The sequence below is a fragment of the Triticum urartu genome, chromosome 3 (genome assembly GCF_003073215.2).
Source record: "Triticum urartu cultivar G1812 chromosome 3, Tu2.1, whole genome shotgun sequence".
NCBI classification, from domain to species: domain Eukaryota; kingdom Viridiplantae; phylum Streptophyta; class Magnoliopsida; order Poales; family Poaceae; genus Triticum; species Triticum urartu.
The window spans coordinates 637,084,590-637,107,425 of NC_053024.1; the positions used below are offsets into that span (position 1 = coordinate 637,084,590).

Here is a 22,836-nt window from a genome sequence, read left to right on the forward strand (position 1 = left end):
GAGAACTATGTAGATATGACCAAGACAAATCTCCGGTCAATAACCAATAGCGGAACCTGGATGCTCATATTGGTTCCTACATATTCTACGAAGATCTTTATCGGTCAAACCGCATAACAACATACGTCATTCCCTTTGTCATCGGTATGTTATTTGCCCGAGATTCGATCGTCGGTATCATCATACGTAGTTCAATCTCATTGTCGGTAAGTCTCTTTACTCGTTCCGTAATTCATCATCCCGCAACTAACTCATTAGTTACATTGCTTGCAAGGCTTATAGTGATGTGCATTACCGAGAGGGCCTAGAGATACCTCTCTGATACACGGAGTGACAAATCCTAATCTTGATCTATGCCAACCCAACAAACACCTCCGGAGACACCTGTAGAGCATATTTACAATCACCTAGTTACGTTGTGACGTTTGATAGCACACAAGGTGTTCCTCATGTATTCAGAAGTTGCATAATATCATAGTCAGAGGAATATGTATAAGTCATGAAGAAAGCAATAGCAATAAAACTAAACGATCATAATGCTAAGCTAACGGATGGGTCTTGTCCATCACATCATTCTCTAATGATGTGATCCCGTTCATCAAATGACAACACATGTCTATGTTCAGGAAACTTAACCATCTTTGATTAACGAGCTGGTCAAGTAGAGGCATACTAGGGACACTCTGTTTGTCTATGTATTCACACATGTACTAAGTTTCCGGTTAATACAATTCTAACATGAATAATAAACATTTATCATGATATAAGGAAATATAAATAACAACTTTATTATTGCCTCTAGGGCATATTTCCTTCAGTCTTCTACGTGCACTAGAGTCAATAATCTAGAATACATAGTAATGATTCTAACACCCATGGAGTCTTGGTGCTGATCATATTTTGCTCGTGGAAGAGGCTTAGTCAACGAGTCTACAACATTCAGATCCGTATATATCTTGCAAATCTCTATGTCTCCTTCTTTGACTTGATCGCGGATGAAATTGAAGCGTCTCTTGATATGTTTGGTTCTCTTGTGAAATTTGGATTCCTTCTCCAAGTTAATTGCTCCAGTATTGTCACAAAATATTTGCAGTGGACCCGATGCACTAGGTATTGCACCTAGATCGGATATGAACTCCTTCATCCAGACTCCTTCATTTGCTGCTTCCGAAGCAGCTATGTACTCCGCTTCACACGTAGATCCCGCCATGACGATCTGCTTGGAACTGCACCAACTGACAGCTCCACCATTCAATATAAATACGTATCCGGTTTGTGACTTAGAGTCATCTAGATCAGTGTCAAATCTTGCATCGACGTAACCATTTACGACAAGCTCTTTGTCACCTGCATAAACGAGAAACATATCCTTAATACTTTTTAGGTATTTTAGGATGTTCTTGACCGCTATCCAGTGATCCACTCCTGGATTACTTTGGTACCTCCATGCTAAACTTATAGGAAGGCACACATCAGGTCTGGTACACAGCATTGCATACATGATAGAACCTATGGCTGAGGCATAGGGAATGACTTTCATTTTCTCTCTATCTTCTTCTGTGGTCAGGCATTGAGTCTGACTCAACTTCACACCTTGTAACATAGGCAAGAACCCTTTCTATGACTGATCCATTTTGAACTTTTTCAAAAATTTATCAAGGTATGTGCTTTGTGAAAGTCCAATTAAGCGTCTTGATCTATCTCTATAGATCTTGATGCCCAATATGTAAGCAGCTTCACCGAGGTCTTTCATTGAAAAATTCTTATTCAAGTATACTTTTATGCTATCCAGAAATTATGTTCTATTTCCAATCAACAATATGTCATCCACATATAATATTAGAAATGCTACAGAGCTCCCACTCACTTTCTTGTAAATACAGGTTTCTCCAAAAGTTTATATATACCATATGCTTTGATCACACTATCAAAGCGTATATTCCAACTCCGAGTTGCTTGCACCAGTCCATAAATGGATCGCTGGAGCTTGCACACTTTGTTAGCACCATTAGAATCGACAAAACCTTCTGGTTGCATCATATACAACTCTTCTTTAAGAAAATCCATTAAGGAATGCAGTTTTGACATCCATTTGCCAAATTTCATAATCATAAAATGCGGCAATTGCAAACATGATTTGGACAGACTTAAGCATCGCTACGGGTGAGAAGGTCTCATCATAGTCAACTCCTTGAACTTGTCGAAAACCTTTCGCAACAAGTCGAGCTTTGTAGACAGTAACATTACCGTCAGCGTCAGTCTTTTTCTTGAAGATCCATTTGTTCTCTATGGCTTGTCGATCATCGGACAAGTCAACCAAAGTCCACACTTTGTTCTCATACATGGATCCCATCTCAGATTTCATGGCCTCAAGCCCTTTCGCAGAATCTGGGCTCATCATCGCTTCCTCATAGTTCATAGGTTCATCATGGTCTAGTAACATGACTTCCAGAACAGGATTACCGTACCACTCTGATGCGGACCGTACTCTGGTTGACCTACGAGGTTCGGTAGTAACTTGATCTGAAGTTTCATGATCATCATCATTAACTTCCTCACTAATTGGTGTAGGCACCACTGGAATTGATTTCTGTGATGAACTACTTGCCAATTCGGGAGAAGGTACAATTACCTCATTAAGTTCTACTTTCCTCCCACTTACTTCTTTCGAGAGAAACTCATTCTCTAGAAAGGATCCATTCTTAGCAACGAATATCTTGTCTTCAGGTCTGTGATAGAAGATGTACCCAACAGTTTCCTTTGGGTATCCTATGAAGACTCATTCTCTAGAAAGGATCCATTCTTAGCAACGAATATCTTGTCTTCGAGTCTGTGATAGAAGATGTACCCAACAGTTTCCTTTGGGTATCCTATGAAGACGCATTTTTCAATTTGGGTTCAAGCTTATCAGGTTGAAACTTTTTCACATAAGCATCGCAACCCCAAACTTTAAGAAACGACAGTTTAGATTTTTTGCCAAACCACAGGTCATATGGTGTCGTCTCAACAGATTTAGATGGTGCCCTATTTAACGTGAATGCAACTGTCTCTGAAGTATAACCCCAAAATGATAGTGGTAAATCGGTAAGAGACATCATAGATTGCACCATATCTAATAAAGTGGTTACGACGTTTGGACACACCATTACGCTGTGGTATTCCAGGTGTCGTGAGTTGCGAAACTATTCCACATTGTTTCAAATGAAGACCAAACTCGTAACTCAAATATTCTCCTCCACGATCAGATCGTAGAAACTTTATTTTCTTCTTACGATGATTTTTCACTTCACTCTGAAATTCTTTGAATTTTTCAAATATTTCAGACTTATGTTTCATTAAGTAGATATATCCATATCTTCTCAAATCATCTGTGAAGGTTAGAAAATAACGATACCCGCCGCGAGCCTCAACGCTCATCAGACCGCATACATCAGTATGTATTATTTCCAATAAGTCAGTGGTTCGCTCCATTGTTCCGAAGAACGAAGTCTTATTCATCTTGCCCATGAGGCATGGTTCGCAAGCATCAAGTGATTTCAACAACCCATCAGCATGGAGTTTCTTCATGCGCTTTACACCAATATGACCTAAACGGCAGTGCCACAAATAAGTTGCACTATCATTATTAACTTTGCATCTTTTGGTTTCAATATTATGATTATGTGTATCACTATGATCGAGATCCAACGAACTATTTTCATTGGGTGTGTAACCATATAAGATTTTATTCATGTAAACAGAACAACAATTTATTCTCTTACTTAAATGAATAACCGTATTACAATAAACATGATCAAATCATATTCATGCTCAACGCAAACACCAAATAACACTTATTCAGGTTCAACACTAATGCCGAAAGTATAGGGAGTGTGCGATGATGATCATATCAATCTTGGAACCACTTCCAACACACATCATCACTTCACCCTTAACTAGTCTCTGTTTATTCTGCAACTCCCGTTTCGAGTTACTAATCTTAGCAACTGAACTAGTATCAAATACTGAGGGGTTGCTATAAACACTAGTAAAGTACACATCACTAACATATATATCAAATATACTTATGTTCACTTTGCCATCCTTCTTATCTGCCAATCACTTGGGGTAGTTCCGCTTCCAGTGACCAGTCCCTTTGCAGTAGAAACACTTAGTCTCAGGCTTAGGACCAGACTTGGGCTTCTTCACTTGAGCAGCAACTTGCTTGTTGTTCTTCTTGAAGTTCCCCTTCTTCCCTCTGCCCTTTTCTTGAAATTAGTGGTCTTGTCTACCATCAACACTTGATGTTTTTCTCGATTTCTACCTTCGTCAATTTCCGCATTACGAAGATCTTGGGAATCGTTTCCGTTATCCCTTGCATATCATAGTTCATCACGAAGTTCTACTAACTTGGTGATGGTGACTAGAGAATTCTGTCAATCACTATCTTATCTGGAAGATTAACTCCCACTTGATTCAAGCGATTGTAGTACTTAGACAATCTGAGCACATGCTCACTAGTTGAGCGATTCTCCTCCATCTTTTAGCTATAGAACTTGTTGGAGACTTCATATCTCTCAACTCGGGTATTTGCTTGAAATATTAACTTCAACTCCTGGAACATCTCATATGCTCCATGACGTTCAAAACGTCTTTGAAGTCCCGATTCTAAGCCATTAAGCATGGTGCACTAAACTATCAAGTAGTCATCATATTGAGCTAGCCAAACGTTCATAACGTCTGCATCTGCTCCTGCAATAGGTCCGTCACCTAGCGGTGCATCAAGGACATAATTCTTCTGTGCAGCAATGAGGATAAACCTCAGATCACGGATCCAATCCGCATCATTGCTACTAACATCTTTCAACACAATTTTCTCTAGGAACATATCAAAATAAACACAGGGAAGCAACAACGCGAGCTATTGATCTACAACATAATTTGCAAAATACTACCAGGACTAAGTTCATGATAAATTTAAGTTCAATTAATCATATTACTTAAGAACTCCCACTTATATAGACATCCCTCTAATCCTCTAAGTGATTACGTGATCCAAATCAACTAAACCATGTCCGATCATCACGTGAGATGGAGTAGTTTCATTGGTGAACATCGCTATGTTGATCATATCTGCTATATGATTCACGCTCGACCTTTCGGTCTCCGTGTTCCGAGGCCATATCTGTATATGCTTGGCTCGTCAAGTATAACCTGAGTATTCTGCGTGTGCAACTGTTTTGCACCCGTTGTATTTGAACGTAGAGCCTATCACACCCGATCATCACGTGGTGTCTCAGCACGAAGAACTTTCGCAACGGTGCATACTCAGGGAGAACACTTCTTGATAATTAGTGAGAGATCATCTTATAATGCTACCGTCAATCAAAGCAAGATAAGATGCATAAAAGATAAACATCACATGCAATCAATATAAGTGATATGATATGGCCACCATCATCTTGTGCTTGTGATCTCCATCTTCGAAGCACCGTCATGATCACCATCGTCATCGGGGGAACCGGTCTCGCGTAAGCGTACGCGTAATGTCGGTCTGGGCCGCTTCGTCCAACAATACCGCCGAACCAAAGTATGACATGCTGGTAAGCAGTATGACTTATATCGCCCACAACCCACTTGTGTTCTACTCGTGCATATAACATCAACACACGTAGTAATTTCAAAAATTCCTACGCACACGCAAGATCATGGTGATGCATAGCAACGAGAGGGGAGAGTGTTGTCTAACGTACCCTCGTAGACCGGAAGCGGAAGCGTTAGCACAACGCGGTTGATGTAGTCGTACGTCTTCACGGCCCGACCGATCAAGCACCGAAACTACGGCACCTCCGAGTTCTAGCACACGTTCAGCTCGATGACGATCCCCGGACTCCGATCCAGCAAAGTGTCGGGGAAGAGTTCCGTCAGCACGACGGCGTGGTGACGATCTTGATGTTCTACCATCGTAGGGCTTCGCCTAAGCACCGCTACAATATTATCGAGGATTATGGTGGAGGGGGCACCGCACACGGCTAAGAGAACGATCACGAAGATCAACTTGTGTGTCTAGAGGTGCCCCCCTGCCCCGTATATAAAGGAGCAAGGGGGAGAGGCCGGCCGGCCCTTGGGGCGCGCCAAGGAGGGGGGAGTCCTCCTCCTAGTAGGAGTAGGACTCCCCTTTCCTAGTCCAACTAGGAAGAGAGAAGGGGGAAGGAAAGAGAGGGAGAGGGAGAGGGAAAGAGGGGCCGCGCCCCCCTCCCCTAGTCCAATTCGGACTCCCCATGGGAGGGGGCGCGCCACCTCCTGGGCTGCTGCCCTCTCTCTCCCCTCAGGCCCACTAAGGCCCAATACTTCCCCGGGGGGTTCCGGTAACCCTTCCGGCACTCCGGTTTTCTCCGAAATCACCCGAAACACTTCCGGTGTCCGAATATAGCCGTCCAATATATCGATCTTTATGTCTCGACCATTTCGAGACTCCTCGTCATGTCCGTGATCACATCCGACTCCGAACTAATATATACATCAAAAACTCATAAACTCATAATATAACTGTCATCGAAACCTTAAGCGTGCGGACCCTACGGGTTCGAGAACAATGTAGACATGACCGAGACACGTCTCCGGTCAATAACCAATAGCGGAACCTGGATGCTCATATTGGCTCCTACATATTCTACGAAGATCTTTTATCGGTCAGACCGCATAACAACATACGTTGTTCCCTTTGTCATCGGTATGTTACTTGCCCGAGATTCGATCGTCGGTATCTAATACCTAGTTCAATCTCGTTACCGGCAAGTCTCTTTACTCGTTCCGTAATACATCATCCACAACTAACTCATTAGTTTGCTTGCAAGGCTTATGTGATGTGCATTACCGAGAGGGCCCAGAGATACCTCTCCGACAATCGGAGTGACAAATCCTAATCTCGAAATACGCCAACCAACATGTAACCTTTGGAGACACCTGTAGAGCACCTTTATAATCACCCAGTTATGTTGTGACGTTTGGTAGCACACAAAGTGTTCCTCCGTAAACGGGAGTTGCATAATCTCATAGTCATAGGAACATGTATAAGTCATGAAGAAAGCAATAGCAACAAACTAAACGATCAAGTGCTAGCTAATAAATGGGTCAAGTCAATCACATCATTCTCTAATGATGTGATCCCGTTAATCAAATGACAACTCATGTCTATGGTTAGGAAACATAACCATCTTTGATTACAACGAGCTAGTCAAGTAGAGGCATACTAGTGACACTCATGTTTGTCTATGTATTCACACATGTATTATGTTTCCGGTTAATACAATTCTAGCATGAATAATAAACATTTATCATGATATAAGGAAATAAATAATAACTTTATTATTGCCTCTAGGGCATATTTCCTTCAGTCTCCCACTTGCACTAGAGTCAATAATCTAGATTACATAGTAATGATTCTAACACCCATGAGCCTTGGTGCTGATCATGTTTTGCTCGTGGAAGAGGCTTAGTCAGCGGGTCTGCAACATTCAGATCCGTATGTATCTTGCAAATTTCTATGTCTCCCACTTGGACTAAATCCCGAATGGAATTGAAGCGTCTCTTGATGTGCTTGGTTCTCTTGTGAAATCTGGATTCCTTTGCCAAGGCAATTGCACCAGTATTGTCACAAAAGATTTTCATTGGACCCGATGCACTAGGTATGACACCTAGATCGGATATGAACTCCTTCATCCAGACTCCTTCATTTGCTGCTTCCGAAGCAGCTATGTACTTCCGCTTCACACGTAGATCCCGCCACGACGCTTTGTTTAGAACTGCACCAACTGACAGCTCCACGCATTTAATGTAAACACGTATCCGGTTTGCGATTTAGAATCGTCCGGATCAGTGTCAAAGCTTGCATCAACGTAACCATTTACGATAGCTCTTTGTCACCTCCATATACGAGAAACATATCCTTAGTCCTTTTCAGGTATTCAGGATGTTCTTGACCGCTGTCCAGTGATCCACTCCTGGATTACTTTGGTACCTCCCTGCTAGACTTATAGCAAGGCACACATCAGGTCTGGTACACAGCATTGCATACATGATAGAGCCTATGGCTGAAGCATAGAACATCTTTCATTTTCTCTCTATCTTATGCAGTGGTCAGGCACTGAGTCTTACTCAACTTCACACCTTGTAATACAGGCAAGAACCCTTTCTTTGCTTGATCCATTTTGAACTTCTTCAAAACTTTGTCAACGTATGTGCTTTGTGAAAGTCCAATTAAGCTTCTTAATCTATCTCTATAGATCTTAATGCCCAATATGTAAGCAGCTTCACCGAGGTCTTCCATTGAAAAACTCTTATTCAAGTATCCCTTTATGCTATCCAGAAATTCTATATCATTTCCAATCAGTAATATGTCATCCACATATAATATCAGAAATGCTACAGAGCTCCCACTCACTTTCTTGTAAATACAGGCTTCTCAAAAAGTCTGTATAAAACCAAATGCTTTGATCACACTATCAAAGTGTTTATTCCAACTTCGAGAGGCTTGCACCAGTCCATAAATGGATCGCTGGAGCTTGCACACTTTGTTAGCTCCCTTTGGATTGACAAAACCTTCTGGTTGCATCATATACAACTCTTCTTCCAGAAATCCATTCAGGAATGCAGTTTTGACATCCATTTGCCAAATTTCATAATCATAAAATGCGGCAATTGCTAACATGATTCGGACAGACTTAAGCATCGCTATGGGTGAGAAGGTCTCATCATAGTCAATCCCTTGAACTTGTCGAAAACATTGCGCAACAAGTCGAGCTTAGTAGACAGTAACATTACCGTCAGCGTCAGTCTTCTTCTTGAAGATCCATTTATTCTCAATTGCTTGCCGATCAACGGGCAAGTCAACCAAAGTCCACACTTTGTTCTCATACATGGATCCCATCTCCGATTTCATGGCTTCTAGCCATTTTGCGGAATCTGGGCTCACCATCGCTTCTTCATGGTTCATAGGTTCATCATGATCTAGTAGCATGACTTCCAGAACAGGATTACCGTACCACTCTGGTGCGGATCTTACTCTGGTTGATCTACGAGGTTCGGTAGTAACTTGATCTGAAGTTTCATGATCATTATCATTAGCTTCCTCACTAGTTGGTATAGGTGTCACAGAAACCGGTTTCTGTGATGTACTTCTTTCCAATAAGGGAGCAGGTATAGTTACCTCATCAAGTTCTACTTTCCTCCCACTCACTTCTTTCGAGAGAAACTCCTTCTCTAGAAAGTCCGAATTTAGCAACAAAAGTCTTGCCTTCGGATCTGTGATAGAAGGTGTACCCAACAGTCTCCTTTGGGTATCCTATGAAGACACATTTCTCCGATTTGGGTTCGAGCTTATCAGGTTGAAGCTTTTTCACATAAGCATCGCAGCCCCAAACTTTAAGAAACGACAACTTTGGGTTTCTTGCCAAACCACAGTTCATAAGGCTGTCGTCTCAACGGATTTCTGATGGTGCCCTATTTAACATGAATGCGGCCGTCTCCAAAGCATATCCCCAAAACGATAGCGGTAAATCAGTAAGAGACATCATAGATCGCACCATATCTAGTAAAGTACGATTACGACGTTCGGACACACCATTACGCTGTGGTGTTCCGGGTGGCGTGAGTTGCGAAACTATTCCGCATTGTTTCAAATGTATACCAAACTCGTAACTCAAATATTCTCCTCCATGATCAGATCGTAGAAACTTTATTTTCTTGTTACGATGATTTTCAACTTCACTCTGAAATTCTCTGAACTTTTCAAACGTTTCAGACTTATGTTTCATTAAGTAGATATACCCATATCTGCTTAAGTCATCTGTGAAGGTGAGAAAATAACGATATCCGCCACGAGCCTCAATATTCATCGGACCACATACATCTGTATGTATGATTTCCAACAAATATGTTGCTCTCTCCATAGTACCGGAGAACGGTGTTTTAGTCATCTTTCCCATGAGGCATGGTTCGCAAGTACCAAGTGATTCATAATCAAGTGGTTCCAAAAGTCCATCAGTATGGAGTTTCTTCATGCGCTTTACACCGATATGACCTAAACGGCAGTGCCACAAATAAGTTGCACTATCATTATCAACTCTGCATCTTTTGGCTTCAACATTATGAATATGTGTGTCACTACTATCGAGATTCAGTAAGAATAGACCATTCTTCAAGGGTGCATGACCATAAAAGATATTACTCATATAAATAGAACAACCATTATTCTCTGATTTAAATGAATAACCGTCTCGCATCAAACAAGATCCAGATATAATGTTCATGCTTAACGCTGGCACCAAATAACAATTATTTAGGTCTAATATTAATCCCGAAGGTAGATGTAGAGTGTAGCGTGCCGACGGCGATCGCATCAACCTTGGAACCATTTTGCGGTGTGCATGATACGTCCATTTCGCATCATGTTTTCTTACTGTTATTTATAATGTTTTTATCCATAATAATGCTTTTTGGAGTAATTCTAATGCCTTTTCTCTCATAATTTACAAGAAAAACACCAAGAGGGAGAATTCTAACAGCTGAAAATCTGGACCTGGAAAAGCTACGTCAGGTCACCTATTCTGCATAACTCCAAATGAGCTGAAACTTTATGGAGAATTTTTATGAATTATTTGAGGAATATTTGAGCCAATAAACACTAGAGGGTGGCCACCAGGTGGGCACAATCCACCTGGGCGCGCCAGGCCCCCAGGCGCGCCCTGGTGGGTTGTGGCCTCCTCGGCCCACCTCTGGTGCCTATCTTTTGGTATATAAGTGGTTTTTACCTGGAAAAAAAATAAGGAAATGACTTTCGGGACGAAGCGCCGCCACCTCGAGGCGGAACTTGGGCAGGAGCACCTTTGCCCTCCGGCGGAGCGATTTTGCCAGGGGAACTTCCCTCTCGGAGGGGGAAATCATCGTCATCATCACCACAAACAACTCTCCCATCTTGGGGAGGGCAATCTCCATCAACATCTTCGTCAGCACCATCTCATCTCAAACCCTAGTTCATCTCTTGTATTTAATCTTATTACCGGAACTATAGATTGGTGCTAGGGGGTGACTAGTAGTGTCGATTACATCTTGTAGTTGATTACTATATGGTTTATTTGGTGGAAGATTATATATTCAGATCCATTACGCATCGACGACTCGTTGGCGTAGATTCCTGCTGCACATTTAAAATGAAAGAAATAGTGGTGTGGCAGTTTTGCTTATATAACACACGTGTGCCAAATATCATAGACCATATAAAAGTGATCTTGACAAGTAAATTGGTAAACAAAAGGAATAAACTTTTTTGAAGATATACGTCATAGTTTTTTTCTCTTGAGAATATATCATTTGAGATTTCGGTTGCAAAAAAAAGATTAATATGGCCCATGCAGGTCTCGAACCTGCGACCTTGGCGTTATTAGCACCACGCTCTAACCAACTGAGCTAATGGGCCATCTTATTATCAGTATTGAACTAAATTATTTGACTTTATACGTTACTATTTCCCTTTAATCACATGAAATTCCGTTCAGAGAAAACAAAACGAAATATCAAAAATAGATGGCCCATGCAGGTCTCGAACCCGCGACCTTGGCCTTATTAGGACCACGCTCTAACCAGCTGAGCTAATAGGCGAATTTAATATAAAAAACGGATATTTAATTATTAATAAAATCGAAAAAGGCACAGTAACAACGCTGCGAAAGCACCTTAAATGATGAGCACTGTTCGACGACACATTGACCTGTGCGTTCCACAGTTCACGTTGCATCATCGGCCATCGTTGTTGGCAGCATAGGCATAGCAATGCCCCACTCCATCAGCGACGACATTCTGCAGTAACCAGGAGTAGCTCGGCACGTACTACCGCTCGGCCTCGAGCGGGTCCTTGACGCGGACCAGCGGTCCACCACCATCTTGTTCCCTCCGTAGTCCCGTCGGTCCGTCCGTCCGTTCGTTTCCGGGAACAGTGCGCTGGCTGCGCGCACAACTATTCGAGCGTGGCGGATCATACCCTGTGCGATCACGGCCGTACGCCCGGTGAATGCCCTGACGGGACGCGACGTGCGCGGGGCCGCCGGTGTTAATTCCATGCCTACTGCATCTGCATGCCGCTACGCGTAGGCGCATGCAGTGCATGCACGCGCGCGCGCGCCCTCGGGCAGGCCGCAGCCCTATGCAGCAGCCTCTTTGCTGTTTTCTTGTACTCGCACTAGTCGTTTCGTTCATTTTGATAGACAGAAGAAGAAGAAAAATGAAATCGGGCGATGAAGAGCGAGCTCCGGCCCTTCCCGTCGACCTGCGCGCGACCGTCGTCGTGGGCGGAAGTCGATCGGCCGGCGCGCGCGGGCTCCCCTGACCAACCAGCCCGTGCCCGATCGGGGGGGACGAGGACGAGACAGACGACCGTCTGGGCCGTTGAGGCGCATTAACGAACACGCGCCGGAGCAAAATCGAGCCCGCACGCACGCGCCGCGTGCTCTGCCGGGGCGGCGTGGTGACGTGACGGGGGAGATCGCGAGCAGCAGGGCCTCGTGGCCGACGCCGGCCGGGGCCGGGGCCGCCTCCGACAGCGGCGCAGAAGCGTTCGCATTTAACGCCCGGCGCAGGAGGGGATGGGGGTTATCGAGGCGGCAGCGGCAGCGGCAGCGAAATCTCTCTCTCCTCTCCGCGATGTGCTGCTCGCTGCCACCGTCGTACCGTCGTCGCCATCATTGCCTCGCCTGCCGTTTCGCCCCCCGCCTCAGCCATCATTGCGTGACGCGCTACCACTACATGCCTGCCTCGGTCGATCGATCGATCGGACCGGCCGGCCCCAACCATTCCCATCGTCACTGTGGCAGTGCATGCATGGCACCGTGCAATCCTCGCTTCGAAAGCATGTGAAATACTACGGCCATGTTGACGCGTACTATCAAAAGCATCAGTGTCGAGTACGTACTTAAGTTAAGCATCCCCGCCATGAGGTCTAGCTGCTGCTACAGCCTACAGCGCGTCTCTACAGCACGTACGTACACCGGGTTTACGTGTTAACCGTTGGTCCACATGCATGGATTCAATAACCTAATGGTGGCATGGCAAGTCAGATAAAATGAAGAGCCAAGAAATGGCGTGTGCGGGAGACCAGCTACGTGTCGCTAGAGCCAGAGGAACGCGGCTATGCGTGCGACTGTGCTGGTATATGTGCCTGTACGTATACGTGCCGCCATGAATGCAGGGAGATGCGCAATGAATGTCTCCTGCAGAACGAACGACATTTCTGGGAGGCCTGATGACCCGACGCTGCCATCTCTCTCTCTCTCCCTGGTGCTGCAGCTAGGGGTCCTGCAACATGCATTCTGCCTCATCGAACGGCCACCTCCCAAAATTCAGAGGGCTGCGTCCGGAGAGAGAAGGAAACAACAGCGGGACGACGAGGGATGATCAAAAGCGAATGCCATGTACACTAAAACTGGCACCGGTCAACGGAGCATACAGTGGTGTAATCAGCTGCATGACTCAAACGAGCGCCAGCTCTGTTGCGTGTGGCACGGCCGGCCTCCACTGCTCACTGCAGCTGCATGCCACGACGCGCGATCGCGCCATGCCATGCCATTGCCATGGAGCACACTGCACACACCAACGCCAGTTCGCTTTTGTGCATGATCATGACTGTAGCTATATGCATCTAGGCTCACTAGCACGGCGTGGCCGGCCGGCTGGAGTAATTACCAGCTGCATGCACATGCATGCGAGTAGTAAAGCATCTTCCCAAATAAACCTACCGGTTAGGACTTAGGAGTAGCCATCTTAGCTCAGTACCATGATCTTCTCAGGGATTCACCGTGAGAAAGATCGCCATCCACACTGACCACTGCCCCGTCTGACGATGTGACCTCTCCAGGCGCCCATTGACCTCACATCACATCACCTCACAGCCTAGGGATCGGGTGTAGGCTGCGGAAATCTTCTCCCATGGATCTCTTCACAGAGAGTGTGTGTGGCCGGCCTTTAGTTACTCCCACACAGCCCTACAAAGCTAGCCTACGAGTAGCGGTTCCTCTACCCCGGCCACGCGCGCGCAGTTTGCCTCCGGCGCAAGCAAAAGCGAGCCAGCTGCAGCGTCGTCGCAGCGCAGGAATTGAAGAGAAGCGCTGGTGCTCTACGAGTAAATGCTTGCTTTATTAGGCACTCACGTCGTCTACTACTAGTACTACTTGATCGATCGACCCATCCACCTGACCAGTCCTGCAGAGGATCCATGCAATGATGCAGCATATTTCACCACAGACAAGCGCGCGCGCATGCACCGCAGGCCCTAGCTACCATAGCATGCCATGTCCAATCGTATGTATGTGTAGCCTTCCTAGGTCACCGTAACACACACAAGTCAACCCGAAGATACTACTAGAGCTACTACTGATCTACTGTGATCTCGAACAGATTCAGCAAAACCTGCAAGGTCAGCTTAACCAGTAAGCAGGGCAGGCCATCCTACTTACATGCATGCCTTTCTTTTCATTATGTATTTTTATTTATATCTATTTAGTCCAAATTTGAAACAAAATACTTCCTTCAGAATTTCATTGTGAGTCCAAGGCGTTTTGGATCTCGGCCTGCATGGAGGCTGAATTTTTTTAAAATTAAAAATTCAAATTTTTTGGATTCAAAATATTTGCACAAGTAAACAAGGATGTGGGTGTGTGTGTGTGTGTAAAATTTCAGCATGAAAATACATTGAAATGCAACCTGTACAAAAAAGACAAATTCATGGTTGGGAGGATGAATAGTATCATGTGTTAAAAAAGCCCTAACTTTTTTTTTTGCACAACCCTCATTTCAACTTATTTTCATCCTGAAAATTTACACAATTGTTCATTATGCCTTCATCTCCATCTGTATTTTTTTCAGATTTTTTGAAATATAAAATAATGAATTTTCAATTTGGAATCTTGCATTTGGCATTTGGAGGCGTCCATGGAGCTCGGCCTCCAAAATCAATTTCCAGTCAAAGGCCTACTTTGATTTACAGAAATTATGTAGGAATTTTAAAAGATAAATTGTATTGAAAATTTCTTTGGAGCCTCCCTCATATTTCAAAGAGAAAAAACATTAGCTCTTGGACATAATGAAAAGTCCCATCCTATAAATCAAATATGACATCTTTTTCCCTATAGAAATTGACATATATGTCTTCTCACCTCCTATGATTTCCATACTCCCATGATATTCCAATCCTATGAAACGAAGGAGGCTCAACTGATTGAACCCTTGCATAATTATGGGGATGCATAGTGAGTCGAACCAATCGTCAAAAACCGGCACGAGACCATTTGATCCACCACACATATTTCTATACATAATTAAGGGAGAGGTCTGATCAAGTGGTAGAAGTCAAGGACAAACACCATGCATGGATGCAGCGGTACAGCAAAACACAAGAAGGAGAAACAAGCAAAGTAAACATATGCATTCATGCCAAATAGACTAGTAAATCAATTAACACTCTCGCGATCAAGATAGGTAATAATTCAGGTCGTTGCACAGCCACCTAGGTCTTCAACATGGTGAATCTTTTTCCTCGTCAGCAACCTATAAAATATTGGCAAATATCAAAGTGAGGTCAAAGATAGTTCCTTCGCTTTTGATGTATGAATAACTGATCAATTATTAGTTCTTGCTTGTACTACTATATTCTGAAGTATACTTGTTCTACTTGCTACGAGAGGGAACTGTTACTGCCCAAGTGTACGTAGTCAGCGTTTGATAAGTTTATACAGAGAATGAAATGGATGGATTATTTCCACTTTTTGTCTTATAGTAGTAGAAGACTAGCTTACTACCCAAACTGCTGAAATTGGGGTGCATCACTGTTGAACATGACAACACAACGCAACTGTATCGGCAGATCAGCGCCAAACTGTTCATGATCAGCTACTTATCACTGGTACAAACAGTTTTCTTCTTCTTCGAAGCTACACTGGAAAGATGAATGCTAATTTGTTTATTATTCGCGCCATTTTAGCTCATTCTTGTTGCGCTTAATTTGTCTTACCACTTACATTTAACTTGAAAAAGAGATGCACGCGCAATAGTAGACATGAAATATCAGTAATTTTCCCCACAGGTGAGGTGTTTAGGTCGCAGTGGCAGCTGACTAGCTAGATAGCTAGCTCTACCTGCTGATAGATAGTACCCATGAGGCCATGACTTAGAAATTTAGAAAACCTTACGAGTTACTACGGTACTCCACTAGCTATAGCTACTTAGCTAGGCATGGCACCTAAGTTGAAACTAAGCATGCATGCTGGAGCACTATCAAGAGGTCAAGCATGAAACAGATTTTTGTTTCCACATTGATCGACCAACAGCACCATATTTTTTTTGCGTTCATTCACGCGTGACGTGCATGTACTCCTACTAACCAAATGCTGAAGATATGTTCACCACAAGAGTGTGCATGGACACTTAACAATAACCAGAGTAAAAGCTAAACAGTGCGCCGAGGCCGGATTAATGGCTGCGCACACGTAACAGATCATCAACATTTTACAAGCAAATCCGGCAGCCAATCATCAACATTAATTGGGTTCCAACGCATCATTGCACACAGTAAATAAACTAACCAAAGAACCGTGATGATTTATTCATGATCACAAGTGGAAGAGGAAGACCGGCCGGAAGAGTGGAGTAGTTAATGCCGCACCTGGCCTGACAGAGGGCAGCCGCTCGATCGGCTACTGCCCGGCGCCGCCCCTCTCGTCGCTGCCGGCGATGCCGGGCTTCAGGAACGGCGAGCCGCCGAGCATGCCGAGACCTGGCACCGAGCCTGCGCCGGCCATTGCGGCCGCCGAGTACCCGAACTCGTAGCCGCCGTTCAGGCCCAGCCTCGCGATGGGCTCGGCCGCCTCGTAGCTCCTGGACAGCATCTGCACGGCAGCGAACTGATGATCTTGCCCGAAGCCCGTGACCCCGCCGACGGAGCCGAGCGCCGCGGAGTGCCCAACGTTGATGAAGCTCGCCACGCCGTTCGGCACCGCGCTGCCGATGAACTCCGCCATCGACTGCGACCCGTTCGGCCCCGCCGCCGACTGAAACAAGGATCACAGTCAAACACCACCAACAAATGTATGTGCATCAGCGTATGAGCGATGATCGATGGTAAAGAAGATCGACGAGTGTGATGCAATAAAAGAAACCTCACCTGGTACTTGGAGAGCTCGTACTTGGCGCGGGCGAGGTCCTGCTGGAGCTGGCGGAGGTTGCGCTGGAGCATGGAGATGACGGCGACGCAGCCGTAGACGGGGTCGCGGAGGCGCATGTCGGCCTCGTAGGCGAGGGAGTTCACGGCGTCCTCGCGCTGGTACGGATGGAGCTCGTTCAGCAGCTTGGTCACGTTGCTGGCGCCGAAGACGCGGTGCACGTGCACGAACTTCTGCGGGTTGTCCGGCGGGAAGTAGGGCGCGAACACGCAGTCAGGCTGGCACTTGCGGCGGAGGAACTTGCACGCCGCGCACGGCGACCCCGTGCCGCACACCCCGCCGGCGCCGTTGCCCCCCGCCGATGAGGCGGCCAAGGTGATCACCGATCCTCCCGGCGCCGGCAACGAAGACGCCGACGACGAGGCCATCCTTCACGCCTGCTGAAACAAGAGGAAGATGTGTATAAGCAGAAAGAATCAGTGATTTTATTCTCTTGCCAAATACTCCGTGGAAAACGAACGATGCCTAAAAAGCACAGGAAAATATACCAAATATGCACCCGCATCTCCTATATATTAGAAGGAAACAAATACTGAGCAGAAATCAGAGTAGAATTCGTTTCCTTCTGAGCAGAAATGCCAAGAAAACTCTGGGCATGTGCCTTTCTTGGATCAATGGCCGGAAGCGTAGTTAACTGGGACCAAGAAGAGAAAGGAAGAGACTACAAAAAGCAAGGGGGGGAGAGAGATAAAAGAAAGGAGGAGAAGTTATCGGATCCGACGCCGGCGGTGGTGGCTGCCTACTTACGTACGCACGTACCCTTTTTGCACGATCCTTTTCCGCTATCTCTGCGCGCGCCGCCGCCGCCTCCTGCTGCTCACCGCGCTCCTCGCCTTCCTCTCCGGCCTCCCGGCTGTCGCTGCTCCTTTTAGACGGAGCGAGCTTCTTTTTGCTCGCCTGCGGATTTACCCTGTGGAGGTTGGAAGGAGAGGGAGAGGGAGAAGCGGAGAAGTGAGGAGGTTAGGGACAGGCCACCGAAAGATGGTGAGGTGCGTGGTATATGTTGCGAGGAAGGGGGAGGAGAAGCGGAGGGGGGATGTATGTTGGCTTGGGACGGAGGGTTAAATGAATGGAATTTGATATCTGTGTTCTTTATTGGATGGGTAGATATTAAGGAAGAGAGAGAGAGAGAGAGAGAGAGAGAGAGCTGTGAGAGAATGGAATGAAAGAATACTGATTGGACATCCGAGGTCAATGTGATGATCTACTCAATCGTATCCATGATCATTATGTTTTGTGTAAAATTTCAGTTCATGGGAAATACATCGATGTGCAATATATATGTATTTTTAGTGTAAAATGTTAAAAACTGTGCAAACCAAAAATAGTTTAACTTTTCATGAAAATAATATTAATCTAACATGCATCCGACCAAGAGAGAAGACAGTGTCAAGCCGACCCCGCCCTTCCTCACCTGCCTAAATGGAATGAATATCTCCTTCGTATAGTTCTTGCATAATTTGGGTACATGTTTTTTTGAAGCACTTGATTTTTTATTGCTCTAAACTTAATTATTCCTAAGAAACTTTGGAATCTTCTATTTCTAAATAGTTACGACCCACTACCAATTTTTCCTAGACATACAATCAATGCCACATAAGCAAGTTATGCATGCAAGTCATAAATTAAATTGGTCTTGTATTACTCTCTGGACGAGACTTGCCTGCTCCCCGCGCGTGCGCTCATCCGTGCTCCCGCGTACGTGGCTTAATTTGATTGGAACAAAATAAGGCCTCGCCCCACCCCCTTAAAATCAGGGGGGAAATGATTAGATTAGAAAGAAAAAGGAAAAAAGACAGCCGTAGGATAAAGTGGGAGCACGGATAGGAGCATAGAGATGGAGCAGGCAAGCCGGATCCTCTCTGGCATGATACTCTCTATGCATGAAGTGCGCCACATCATCAATTCATGCATGATACTCTCTATGCATGCAAGTCATAATTTATTTTTAAAAATTGATTTTGTATTGGCAGCATGTGTTGGGCGATTGCAGCATACATATGTAGTTCACTCTTCATATTTTTGTTAGAAATGCCATTCTTTTAACTGAAATCTCTTTTTTTCTCTACTTATACTCTTCATATTATTTTTTATTTTTAAGCTACATTTACTTCCTATTAGTTTTAGATGTTTTTAGCAACTTTTATGCATGTATTTTTAGCACAAACAATTACACTTTAAAGTGATCATCTACTCAACTTTTCTTTTTATTTTTAGCAACGAAACTCTTATGCGGGGGGCATTCATCTATAGTACAAGCATTTACACACACACACACACACACACACTTTAAAGTGTTTTTAAATTTATTGTTCAATTCGGAAGCATGACCATACGCGAACAGTTTTGTTGTACCCTTCTATTATACTTACTAATTGACCAGCACACTTTCATATTTGATCTTTCGACAAATTTCTAGTTAATTTAACCCGTATGAAAATCGCAGCAAAAGATTTAAAAAATATCATTACCATGCTATGATCTAACAATACTAGTGCGTACTAGACATAGAAGAGACATATATATAAATATCACAGGTATGTCAAACACATGAACCAGCAAGAGAATTAGCAGTTCATGCTATCTAGTCGGGTGGGTCAAGGTTGTGGTGGCAACGAAAACCTTCTTTGTGGCATTATCCTTGCCACCCATGGCGAATTTAGTGAAGTTGCAAAAGAAGTTAAAGTGCTGGTGGTGAGCGGTAGCGCTGAGATGCTGTCCAAAGATCTTAACACCTTCCCTCCAGTATAGGATCGCAAAAAGGTGCAATCATGGTGATTTTCTCACCTTTAGAATCATGCGTGTGATCTTTGCAAGTAGCAATGGCAAGAGGAAGGATGACATGTGTGCGAGAAGGCGGAGCATGTGATATGACCATATGAAAGCTAGATCCCACTATACCACATAGATCTGGAAACTGATGTTATTAATATGTTGGGTGGCCCCTATCCCGACCAGCAAAAAAACCACATTCATGGCATGGATCTGAGTCTGCCTTGGCTCGGGTCATTCATCAACCATGAGTTGGACATGGCGAGGCGGGCGGCAGAGGAGGAGTTCACATGTACCACACTTCTTTCTCATGCTCTAGTGGGATGTGAGGGAGAGTTCTTTGTCCAAACTCTCATCCGCTTCACATGTAGGACTATATTCTCACCTATGCCATGACACCACAAATAAGATTTTTAAACTTTAATTCAGGAAAAATGAATATGTGGGCCTAAATCTCGTATGTAATTCAAAATTTCATATGTGACCGCATTTGAATTATATTGGGTTTAATAGTCAAACAACAATTATAGTGGGCTTGATGTATTATTAAAATAAAAATAGTTTCGCAATTGTAGTTTTAAAAATAATTGTTAATATTGCTATAATAGAAATTCACATGTCAAAATATATACTGTGGACCATCTACCTACTGAACGTCAATTGAAGATAGATATCAACCTCCCAAGTTAAAGAGGTGGCTTTAATTTAGTTGTTGGTTATCGATACAAATTTGCCTATGCACATCTCAAAAAATTGCACAATGCTCTCTACTCATTTTGCTACAAGGTATACGGTCCTCCCTCTAGTGTTATTGAAGCTTAAACCCTAGCCATTAGGTGGCAGTTGATGAATGCTATCTGATAAGATGGAGAACTTGCATCTAGGGTGGTACCAAGTAGTATAAACAATTAGAAGGCAACCATGTCAGATTATGCCATGGTTGTGGATTTGACAGAAGAGAAAAATTAAGCATAGTTCTAATCTAGACCAGCCATGTCACCATTGAGAAGGGACTTCGAACTGGAGAAAGTTCGATGGGTGAAAGTATTGAAAGTATTGTGGTCGTCATGTCAAGCAACAATTTACCAATAGATCGGGTGCACCGGTAGCAGTTCAAGTGGTCATATAGAATTCAGAGGTTGGTGAAGAAGTGATTTGGGAAGATTAGAACATTACATTTATGTAAGGATGAAGTAGTGCATGCATAGATATACTATAAAGAGAGTGAATTTCTTGCTCTTAAGTTCCATAAAGCCCTTTTTTCTGAAAAAAATTGATGATTATATTTAAAGTTTCAATTTTTTTGAATAAAACACACATAAACATTGAGATGTTTACTAAAATTTTTCATGGTCAAATTTGCTTTGGCTAAGTTGTATAGAAACAAAAAATCATAGACTTTATAGTGAAAATAATGCATGTGCTAGAAAGGCATGGTTTTCTTTGTAGCATGAACCACAACATATTTCGTCATGTAAATTTATGGAGATGTATTATACATCCCCAGATTCATGTGTAAATTTTTCAGACTATTTTGAAACTTCAAAATATGGTTTTTGTAATAAAAAATTCGGCCGCATGGAGCCGGAGATCCAAAAGCATTTTCCGAAAAGATAGCAGTTACTAGATGTGTAGTACAAAATAATAGTTTTAAACTTTATTTTTCAGTTACTCCTTACATAGATGGGCATTCTTCTTTCTTTCTTTTTTTCTATTTTGCGGGGAGCATTATACTTTTTTTATGAGAACATTGGACTTGAGCAAGCATAATAACAAAATGTACTCCCTCCAATCCATATTAATTGGTGCTGATTTAGTACTAAGTTATACTAAATCAGCCGCAATTGCTTCCTTTTTTTTAATAATTGTAAAGACCCATGCATGGCAATGGCAACGCCCTTGATTCACACGGCAAAGAGCATGTCCGGAACGAACAACAGCACTTGGCCCACCGGCCGGGCGGGACCGGGCCGTTTTTAATACGAGTAGCACGAGCCAGAAACGCGGGCCAGCGCCCTCCTCCTCCTCCTCCTCGCGCGCTGCCAAGCCAATAACAGCAGCCCAGGGCAGGGCAGCAGACGATTCAAATATTGAATGCAGGAATGTAACGGTGCATGATTGAGCACTGGGGTCGTCCCAGGACAGGACCCTTCCCATTCAATACCGTGATGGCCACAACTCACGCTTCCACGACTCTCATCATGACTAGGTTAGCCACCACCTCGCAGGTGCTGCCCAAGCTAATTAGCTAAGCACGCCCTTACTTCATAACATGGATATCTTTAGGCCTAATCATCATTGTACGGCGGGGCAATTGGGCCGACGCCGACTGCTTAATTTGTACTGGCCCGTGATGGGAGCAAGCGGGCACACTGCTAGAGCTTGACAAATCATCACTTGATCGGCTAGTGTAGCAAGTAGGAGTGGCGCCGGCCGGGAGGAAGGATGGCTGTGGCTGGACCGCTTGGCGGGTGGCCGGCTGCCAATTCTAGCTCGGCAATCAATTCGATCGATCGGGTGGTTCGTGCGTGCGTGTTTCCTCCCGCATGATCCAATTCTTAGTCGAGATCGATCGGTGTCATCATCATATGGTGGTACTGGTCTACTGGAGGGAGGGATAATCTTTGCAGCGCTGCAAGATTGTCAGTACTTATCTAGGGCACCCCGGCCTGCACGGCCGGTGCTGCCGCAGTTAAGTTAAGCCCTTCAGTTTCTTTTACTTGCACTTTTAGTTTCCACGGGGGATCGTGGTGGCACCTGGTCCATGGTACTAATCCTACGAGGAGAGGGGCAGAAATCACACGCGCCAGCGCGCGCGGGG

The 22,836-nt window shown here is 44.3% G+C and overlaps 1 protein-coding gene and 2 non-coding genes across 5 annotated transcripts; all 3 read right to left on the reverse strand.

Moving 5' to 3' along the window:
- Window positions 1–11,381: 11,381 nt before the first annotated feature.
- Window positions 11,382–11,455, reverse strand: TRNAI-AAU. The gene has a single exon. It is a non-coding gene; the product is annotated as a tRNA-Ile (tRNA).
- Window positions 11,456–11,563: 108 nt separating this feature from the next.
- Window positions 11,564–11,637, reverse strand: TRNAI-AAU. The gene has a single exon. It is a non-coding gene; the product is annotated as a tRNA-Ile (tRNA).
- A 3,470-nt stretch (window positions 11,638–15,107) lies between these two features.
- Window positions 15,108–18,297, reverse strand: LOC125545553 (LOB domain-containing protein 6-like). 3 transcript variants are annotated; one of them, XM_048709549.1, is made up of 4 exons: window positions 18,003–18,297; window positions 17,186–17,620; window positions 16,688–17,072; window positions 15,108–15,573 (listed from the first exon to the last, which is right to left on the reverse strand). In XM_048709549.1, the coding sequence occupies exons 2-3, from the start codon at window positions 17,609–17,611 to the stop codon at window positions 16,719–16,721; spliced, it is 780 nt and encodes a 259-aa protein (XP_048565506.1). In that variant the 5' UTR covers window positions 17,612–17,620; window positions 18,003–18,297; the 3' UTR covers window positions 15,108–15,573; window positions 16,688–16,718. The 3 variants fall into 3 exon arrangements, with proteins under 3 accessions (XP_048565506.1, XP_048565505.1, XP_048565507.1); XM_048709548.1 differs by having other exon boundaries at window positions 17,186–17,623; XM_048709550.1 differs by having other exon boundaries at window positions 17,186–17,623; window positions 17,991–18,297.
- Between the last annotated feature and the right edge of the window lie 4,539 nt (window positions 18,298–22,836).